The 9890-nt window shown below is 39.1% G+C and overlaps 1 protein-coding gene across 2 annotated transcripts in view; it reads left to right on the top strand.

The window, feature by feature from the left end:
* The first annotated feature begins 1351 nt into the window (after positions 1 to 1351).
* The window catches only part of LOC112154596 (nebulin-related anchoring protein), a 33954-nt gene continuing 25415 nt past the window's right edge, over positions 1352 to 9890 (top strand). The window contains exons 1-13 of one of the 2 annotated variants that reach the window (XM_024285669.2): positions 1352 to 1655; positions 2052 to 2146; positions 2279 to 2366; positions 4248 to 4352; positions 6053 to 6157; positions 6253 to 6360; positions 6442 to 6546; positions 6630 to 6737; positions 6845 to 6952; positions 7776 to 7883; positions 8206 to 8322; positions 8638 to 8742; positions 8815 to 8922. In XM_024285669.2, coding sequence (XP_024141437.1) covers positions 1590 to 1655; positions 2052 to 2146; positions 2279 to 2366; positions 4248 to 4352; positions 6053 to 6157; positions 6253 to 6360; positions 6442 to 6546; positions 6630 to 6737; positions 6845 to 6952; positions 7776 to 7883; positions 8206 to 8322; positions 8638 to 8742; positions 8815 to 8922 — 1326 coding nt within the window. In that variant the 5' untranslated portion in view covers positions 1352 to 1589. The remainder of the gene's footprint in view (positions 1656 to 2051; positions 2147 to 2278; positions 2367 to 4247; positions 4353 to 6052; positions 6158 to 6252; positions 6361 to 6441; positions 6547 to 6629; positions 6738 to 6844; positions 6953 to 7775; positions 7884 to 8205; positions 8323 to 8637; positions 8743 to 8814; positions 8923 to 9890) is intronic. The other variant, XM_024285670.2, reaches the window with a different exon arrangement.

The following is a 9890-nucleotide window of genomic DNA, read 5'->3' as shown; positions in this document are numbered from 1 at the left end:
AAGAAACCATAAATCTTTACGTCAATTTCCTTAAAAATATTGTTAACTAATATGAAATAAAATAATTAAATATATATATATTATTAAGGAAATTTGGCATTTCCGTTTTTACAGGTTCGATGTTTTTCTCTAAAAATAAAGAGCAAATATTGGATAATTTCTTGGATTATAATTTATATATTTTCTGTCAATACTTTAGTTTACCCCTTTTAACTTCTTAAGTATTATCAAATAGGTTCTTGTTACGGACGTTGAGATACAACTTTGTAAGAAAATCTCTTTATAAATAAAGTTTATTCAATCTCATTCACAGGTTTTATGTCTATGCTCTTAACTTTATATTTTCCACAAAATATTTATCCTAACTGGTTTTTCTTTAGAGTTAAATTTCATAATCACATTTTAAAATGACTATATAATATATATTTTAAAAATAATTGTGTTGTGACTGCAATTTAAAGTGGTTTTAAAGCCTTCTTGATCAAAGTTTTCAAGAATTTAATACTTTTTGTGGTTTAAACCTTGAAAATCTTTTCCTTTGTCTTTTCTTATATTATTAACATGTCACAAGTTGCAATTAAAATCAGTGTTAGTGTTAGTTTGTTTATTAACTTGCATAAATATTGAATTATAAAGTTAATGGCTTAAGCTAACTAGTTTTAGTATTATTTAAACCAAATATTGTGATTCAGAAGTTCGCTTTGTTATTTAAAATTATATATATATATATATATATATATATATATATATATATATATATATATATATATATATATATAAAGTGTTTCAAATTAAAGTATCTTTAATTTATTAAATCATATCTTTGTAAAATGTTTAAATTACATAAAGTTTTGTGGAATTCTGAATAAAAAAAAGCTAAAGTTACACCGATAGAGGATCACATTGTTTAAGTATTTACCTCTACGTTTTTAGTTATTTTAATATTTCATTTATTTGCCTAAACTCATCCTCATCAGTTTATGTCATTTATACATTTATGGAAAACTGTCATAGTAAGATAAAACATTTAATTATCAAAGATTTCTTCAAATATGGTTACTACAACTAGATTTTGTTTAAAAGATTAGCAAAAAACAAAAATCATTTTTTTCTGTAAATTTATATTTTTGTTCAGTTTTTGTGACTGAGGCCACATAAACTGATTACTTTAGAGCTTAAGATTTTCTTTTAACGATTAAGTTAATTGTGTCCATCAAACTGTCTTAAAAGGTGAGTCATGCTTAGTAAAACAATAAGCATTTATGTCATCACAGAAAAGTTGCCTGTGAACTAATTGCCCAACTGGGGTTCATGACACAAATACAGTGACATGTGAACTTTGCAGCTCTGTGACTCCTGGAGATGGACAGCTAAACCCAGCCAGTCATGAAACATGGGGGCTTGGAGGTGGGGGCCGATCCATCATGGGACGCGGTGTCAAGTAAGAGGCAGTCTCAGAGTTCCAGCCTCATTGCTAAGCTTGCCACAGCCAGAGACGCACTAAATCAAGGGGAGTCACTACCAAACTCAATCTAAGTTCAACTAAATTTGTGGTCTTGCTGAAGTGTGTTTTGGGAGAAGGGTACACAATGCAGTCCTGTGCCAGGTGTGGGTTTGTGGTCTACCCAGCGGAGAAGATCAACTGCATTGATCAGGTAACAAAACTATATTTTTTGAATATAACTTGAGATATCTCTGTAGTTTTGATGTTTGGTTTAAACTACTAACACGTGTTTCAGATGAACGTTCTAGAATAACTTTTCTGTAAATAAGATACTCGTCATAACAGATAAACGAGTTAAAGTTTATGTAATTCTTGAGCATGTGTTTGAGATTTAACTGTTTTTCAACAAAATATTACTGTAACTTAAGTCAAAAGGATTGCTATTTTAACTAAAAAACCTACGTCAAACAGTTGTAAATAATCCTTTTCATGTGTAAAAGGACATAAAGTTACATAAGAAAATTGTTTTTTATTTAATTTTTTATAGCTAAAATCTAATTTTTATTAAAAATGTGTTTAAATTTGCTGTTTTCCTTTTTTTAATCAGAACTGGCATAAAGCATGTTTCCACTGTGATGTCTGCAAGATGGTCCTCACCGCCAACAATTTCGTCAGCCACAAGAAAAGACCATACTGCTCCGTGTGAGTACCCCAGCTCTATTAGTGCATCAATGTGACTCACCTTGTTACACATTTAGGAAATGTTGTTTTCCATTTTACCCCAGCTATTTCATATCCAGCAATTCAATTTAGATTTTTTTATGACCATTTCAGACACAATCCAAGGAACAACACTTTCACAAGCGTCTATGAAACTCCCATCAACATCAATGCGAAGAAGCAAAGCAAAGCGAGCAGTGAGGTAGGATCACATCACCGCACCGCCAGGCTCTTTGTGTATTGTTGACAGGCTGACATAAGCAACTATGTATGCCAGGACTGTCCTATTTATCAGGGTTTGTCATGACTGGATTATTTGAGGGATTGCTTTTCATAGAAGTCTCTGCGCATGTGAGTGAAACCTTAACTCTAGGCCCAATCATTCTTCACTAAAAGTCGGGGTAAAGGTGGATGTCTGCTGTGCTGCAGTCTGTCTGGTGACGGCAGCGGTTAGGAATGGTCATAGAGGTTCAGGTTATTTCTGTTCCACTGACAGTATTAACCCCTCCCCGGTGCTTCACTCTTTATGCTTCCAGGAGCTAAAATTATACGTCAGGAAAAACAGCCTTGCATCCCTTCCCGTCCACTGCCATGCCACCTGTTACCATCCGTCTGTGTCTGCATGTACTCGCCACGCTCTGTGCTTATATTAGCCGAATGCTAGCTAGCTCGTGAGATCGGAGTCACTGGACAGACATCCCACTTTCTTTGTTGCTTATGTGGCCCTAAACGTGTCATGTGATGAGATGCTTGACCTGTTCTAGGACATATATCTAACTGTTCTAGTATCTGCATTCATCCACCACTATGGTTTCTGTATTTACCACCAAGGCCAAGCGGGTCCAAAATGGTTTCAAAGTGAGCAGAAAATGTGGACCCCGATTGGGTTTATCCACAGTTTCCGTAATGGCTCCATCTGTGTTTACCCACACAGGCTTAAGTGAGCACTCAGTGAGTAGCTTGCTACAGCGGAGCTCGCTAACTCGATACAGCAGAGCTCGCTATCATGCCACAGGAGAGCTCGCTAGCTCAATACAGCGGAGCTCGCTACCTCAATACAACCGAGCTCACTACAACGGAACTCACTATCATGCTACAGCAGAGCTCGCTAGCTCGATACCGTGGAGCTTGCTACCACGCTACATTGGAGCTCATTAGCACGCTAGAGCGGAGCTCGCTAACTCGATACAGCAGAGCTCGCTAGCTCAATACAACCGAGCTCACTACAACGGAACTCACTATCATGCTACAGCAGAGCTCGCTAGCTCGATACAGCGGAGCTTGCTACCATGCTACAGTGGAGCTCACTAGGACGCTAAAACGGAGCCCGCTAACTCGATACAAGGGAGCTTGCTATAAAGGGGCTCACTATCATGCTACAGTGGAGCTCGCTAGCTAGCTACAGCAGAGATCGCTATCGCAAAACATTCGAGCTTACTAGCTTGATACAACAGAGCTTGCTGCAATGAAGTTTTACTGACATGCTACAGTGGAGCTCGCTAACTCGATACAGTGGAACTCGCTAGCTCGATACAACAGAGCGTGCTAAAACAGAGCTCACTATCATGCTACAGTGGAGCTCATTAGCACGTTACAGCGGAGCTCGCTAACTTGACACAGCAGAGCTCGCTAGCTCGATACAATGGAGCTTGCTACAAAGGAGATCACTGTCATGCTACATTGGAGCTCGCTAGCACGTTACCGCGGAGCTTGCTAATTCGACACAGCAGAGTTTGCTAGTTCGCTACAGTGGATCTCGCTAACTCGATACAATGGAAGTTGCTAGCTAGATACAGTCGTGCAAGTAGTGTTCACAAGCTAGATACAGCGGTACTCACAAAAATGCTACGTTGTCCCCCGCGCGGCTAGCTAGCATAGCGAGCCAATCCACTGAGTGCCAACCTGAGCCAATGTGGGCAAACACAGGAGGGGCCACCACAGAAACTGTGACTAAACCCAATCGGGGTCCACATTTTCTGCCCACTTTTAAACCATTGGGGGCCCACTTGGTTTTGCTGGCTAGGTATGTGAAGCACGCGCAAGCTTGTGCTTGCTTCAGCTTAATGCTTGTGTGTATTTGTAGCTGAAATATCGTGAGGATGGCGAACGCTTTATGTCCTCCTTCCATTATGACATGAGATCCATGGAGATGGAGAAGGCTCGTCTAGCCAGTCAGATGGCCAGTCAGGTGAGCTCCAGGAAGAGCAGCTGGCCCATTTTTAAAGGGAGTTCAGGCTGGCTGTGTCCGAATTCCCTCCCTACTCACTATATAGTGCATTTTGTAGTGCTGTCCGAATCTACAATTCCAAAATCAAGTACACTAGAAAAAAAATTCCCAGAAGTCTTAGCGAAAAACTAGCGTGCATCGGTATTGGCGAATATAGACCACAATGCATTGTGGCTGAACAATTTTTGCCCCCCCAAAAAAATATTGAAATGTTTTCATCATCAGAACACATTGGGGTCAGAAATAGACGTGAAATTTTCATATTGATTCGATTTCACTTCATGAAATCGACATAATTTAGAAAAACAAAGGAAAGTAGTGAGCATGGTGTTTGAATTGCTTTTAAAATCCTGAGCACGAGTTAATCCCGCACTTTGTAGATTTTTAGTAGTTAGGGATTAGGGTGGGAATTCGGACAAGTGTCAGTCCTGGTTCAGATGATCAATAACCCAAGAGTGCAACTAATACAACGGTCACAAATGCAACTGCAAATTTTCAAGATTTCATGGCGCCGCCCAATTTTTGGGGAAATCATTTGCATGGTCACGAATGTAGGCGGCGGCAGTCAGGCATTGGGGATGACGCCATTACTAAATTTGGGGGCCACAGGAGCTCTGATTGGATGATGGGTCCATATCCAGTGCAGACGCCTGGTAGCCCGGTGGTACATAAAAAGAGGGCCATTCTGCACCACTCAGATTTTAAGAAAGACATTATAACCTGGTCAATTTACAAATTGACACATTTTTAGACAACATTTCTCCCAAGAAGGCTGTCTTCTTCGTATTCTTCTTAGCATCAACCACAATTTGTCAATGCGCCAGTCTCAGAGTGCTAAAAACGCCATGCTGAGTTTTGTCGCTGGGCCCCATTGTCCAAATCAAAAGCTTTCGTTGAATGTTGCTACCGATTTCTAACAATCGGATGGTGGCAGTGGGATGGCAGCACAGTGGCAGAGAGGTGGCTGGAGGGTGGCAGTCTTGCCGCCCTCCTGCCACCTCCCTGCCACTGGACTGCCATCACACAGTCACCAAATATGCCCGGGTGACCACTGATTGATGCCAAAAAAATTGCGGCCTCCCTGTGGGATATAAACATGTGACTGCCACCTGCCAGATTTGCTGTAAACTGGCATTTTGATCTCCACGCCATGGCATCTTGAGATATGTGACCAGAGTCTAACACTTCAAATATTCTTACTTACATAACAAAATTGGTCTTTTTGAAACGTTTTCTATTTTTTTTTTACTTTTTTGTGTCTTGTGTTTCCAAAAATAACCCCAGAAAATTAATTTAATAAAAAGTAACTTATTATCCTCCAGACAGGATGTCACCTCTAAGCTAATTGACATGCAACATGTTCAGCACCTGTAAAATATGAATGTTTAATGACCTCACTCTGCAGCTAATTACCACATTGACCTTTAAGAGGGCACAGTGTGCCATATAAAGTATGGAGCACACTAAAAACATCAAACTAGAGGACAATTTTACACCGAAAAATGACTAAATTTGACATTAAAATGTAATCAAGCAAACTCATCAATTGTGAAATTAGCAGCTTAAAATGATATTAAGATGTTTAATTTATTACTAATTTTTTCCATTCACAGAATGCTAAAAAAAACGGATTATATTTGTTTCTTGTCGTTCAAAAACAGGCTTTTCAGTCTGAGTTCTCACAGCAGCAGACGTTCAGATACTCGGGGATGGTGAGCAACCAGGAGGTAGTGACCATGTCACAAGAGCAGAAGACCATCAGTGATGTCAGTATTCATCAGTTTTCTGCTAACATATTCATTTCTGTGTATATTAAATAAAAAAAAATGATTTTCTGACTTGTTTTGTGTGTTTTATGCAGGTAAAATACTCCGAGGAGTTTGAAGAGTCAAAAGGAAAAGGCAGCTTCCCTGCGATGATAACACAAAGTTACCAAGCAGCCAAAAAAGCAAACGTCTTAGCAAGTAATGTAAGTACATATCTGCTTTTTCAAATCCTATATATGTCATCACAATGAAATTAAACATTTTTTGGTGTTTATTTTATCCAGCTGGAGTATAAAAAGGGGCATGAAGAAAGGGTGTCAAAATACACAACTCTTGTTGATACTCCAGAGGTGCTCCTCGCAAAGAAACAAGCACAAATTGCAAGCGATGTAAGCGATTTAACCCATAATTTCCTTTTTTCGTGACATTATAATTGACATGCACAAATGAGTCTTCTCATTATTTTTTGCAGTATGTTTACACAGAAGAATATGAGCAGCAAAGGGGCAAAGGGAGCTTCCCCGCCCATCTCACCCCAGGATACAAAGTCTCCAAGAAGGCATCTGAGCAGGCTAGTGATGTGAGTATCAAAATAAAAGCATGCAAACATTTTATTTGTTTGAATTTTTTTTTAAAAAAAGGGTAGAAGGGTGTTAAACATCATCTGATTTTGTCATTATATTTCAGATAAAGTATCGACAGATGTATGAGCAGGAGATACGAGGTAAAGCGAGCGCAGAGGCTGCAGCCGCTGAGGCGATTCACGCCAAAGAAAATGCAGAAAACTTCAGCCAGGTCGGAAAATCTCACAAATGTTATACATATTAAGTCCTATAAATATTTTTCAAATTTCAGATAATTTATTCAATAAGAAAATCCTAAAAGATGTAAATTTTATTATGTTTTATTTGAGATAAAAGTTATAGAACTCATTCAGACATTTAGCTATTTTATTAATTTGGGAATTTATTATATTTGGAGATGTTTTTGGCTTTTGTAACTTTTAGCCAATATTTTCTACATTTTGTAAAAATGCGAAAATATATATTTTAAATACCTGATTATTTAGCATGTCTGTTTAGTAATATGTACTTTTTTAAAAAATGTATTTAAGGGAGTTTTGTCAGCAAATATTGCTTTTTATACAGACTTTTTTGTAATAATAAAAAAATTATGCATTTATTACAGTTTTCAGCATGTATCTGATACAAATTTAAAGGTCTTTTATTGTTTTTTAACTCTATCAAGCTTTCTTTTAGTATATTTTTATTGTTATATCTTTAATTTTCTCACAATTTGGCAGTAAATAATAAAATTTGTCGCTATATTTAGAACTATTTAGTAGTATTTAACATTTCTGGTTAATTTAGTGTGAGTCTCTTATTTTGGCAATTAAAATTGCTTCTTTTTGAGCATTTAGTCTTTCAAAATAAAAGCGCTTCTTAGTCTTTGCTAATTTATTATCTAACATTTTAATTTACTTGATTAATTTTTTAGATTATTTACTCTTTTTTTCTAACTTAGTAATTAGTTTTTTGCATCTTTTGAAACAATCAGCATTAACACACTCATTTTCAAAATAAGAGTCTTTAGAAAAATATATTTTTAATAATTACAGATTGCCTATACGGAGGAATATGAGCAACAGCGAGGAAAAGGAAGCTTCCCGGCTATGATCACTCCCAGTTATCATCTTGCAAAGAAGGCTCAGGAAATCGCAAGTGACGTGAGTATTATATAAACACAACTTGGACAAACAAAACACAACTTGGACAAACAAAATAGCCAAATTCCAGACACAGAGACTCTTCTGTAGGTGTTTGAGAGTCCACTTGAACCTTTACATTTAAAGCTGGTTAAAAATGGAGCCTGCGTCAGGTGTGCTGCATTTTAAGTGCTGTCTAAACATTGCAGAATACAGTTTGGCGGCGCCGTGGTCTCATCCATCATGTTGGGAACAACAATCCAGGCGCCCCGTTTCTGATCCTCCCCTAAAACCATCATGTCACCCTGTTGCATGCATTCAATCATCTCATATTTCTTTGCAGCTAAAATACAAGAAGGACTTGAACAGGATGAAGGGCACGTCACACTTCCACAATCTAACCACAGAGGACAACTTGACGCTAAAGAATGCTAAAAAGATCAACAAGATCGTCAGTGAGGTGAAAATTGAATACTTCTTTGGATTCATAGATCATAATTATCATATTAATTACTTAAAATAAGTTGCAAGTTTAAGTAAAAACCAACAATATTTGGTGATTGAGGAGCTCCAAAAACATGAGGTCACCTAACCGGCATTTCTAGCATCCCTGCCATGCATGAGTGGCGGCAGGGGGGCTCACGTTCAAGGTCATGGGACATCCCATCGTGCTAATGAATGTTGACTAGTCCCCAAGCCCACAAATTCATTCATGAGTGTCTATTCTGAGCCTTAGAGACGTCACAGCAAAAACCGTCTGCATTCATCCCTGCAGGTGGAGTACAGGAAAGACTTGGAGAACACCAAAGGACACAGCATCAATTTCTGCGAGACGCCGCAGTTTCAAAACGCCGCTAAAGTTGCCAAATTCACGAGTGATGTGAGCAAAACAGAATGAGCATTTAACATGATGTAAGGCGTTTGTTCTCACTGGGATGTTGTCTTTTAACAGAACAAATACAAAGAGAAATACACAAGCGATATGAAAGGTCACTATGAGGACTCTGGGATCGACAAGAAGACCATGCACGCCATGAAAGCCAGGAAGCTGGCGAGTGACGTAAGTGGAATTTTGTGTCCCGGTCAGGCAGCCAGGAGGAAACCCAGATGCAGGAAAGAGTCACAAGCAAAAACCATATTCAAAGAAGACCATCAGGCTCAGAAAACAAGCCAGGACACAAAAATAAGCAGAGCTCCTTTAGTATACAGAACCTAATTATTCAACACATTGCCATCTCCAAGTCGTCACATATTGGCGTTTGGTTAAGGACTCTTCCGTGTCACTTTTTGACGGTTTGGGTGTCTCCAGCTCCAGCTCGTCATCTTTTGATCTTGATATGCTCGCTGTTTGTAAAATCAAAGATCCACAACCCACGGGACGCTGTACCGGATGCGCACTGGTGCTCAGGACGCGTCCAGTACCGGTACCCTATCTTTAACCCGTTACCCAGCCAGCAAGGCCAAATGGGCCCCATATGGTTTAAAAGTGCGCAGAAATGTGGGTTTGTCACATTGGCCTATTGGGCACTCAGTGGGTTGGCTCGCTACGCTAGCCAGTGAACAGCGTAGCTTGCTAGTGAGCTCTTCTGTATTGAGATAGCGAGCTCCTCTACAGAGAGCTAGTGAGCTTCATTGAATTGAGCTCCATTGTATCAAGCTAGAGAGCTACATTATATCAAGCTTGCGAGCTCCATTGTAAGCTAGCAAGCTCCTCTGCAGAGAGCTAGTGAGCTTCGCTGGATTGAGCTAGCAAGCTCCGTTTTATCGAACTACCAAGCTTTATCGTAAAAAGCTAGCAAACTTGGTTGTATCGAGCTAGCTAGCTACATTATATCAAGCTAGCAAGCTTTGTTGTAACAAGCTTGCTCTGTCGTATCAAGCTCCTCTGTATCAAGATGGCGGGCTCCGCTGTATCAAGCGAGCGAGCTAGCAAGCTCCGTTGTAGCGAGCTACCCACTGAGTGCCCTCCAGTTGGGGCCACCAAAGAGTCTGCAGGCAAACCCAAGTAGGGGCCACATTTTTGCCCAC

The sequence above is a fragment of the Oryzias melastigma genome, linkage group LG19 (genome assembly GCF_002922805.2).
Source record: "Oryzias melastigma strain HK-1 linkage group LG19, ASM292280v2, whole genome shotgun sequence".
In the NCBI taxonomy this organism is placed as follows: Eukaryota; Metazoa; Chordata; class Actinopteri; order Beloniformes; family Adrianichthyidae; genus Oryzias; species Oryzias melastigma.
The sequence above is the reverse complement of the archived record's forward strand: the minus strand, read 5'-3'. Positions and strand labels throughout refer to the sequence as shown.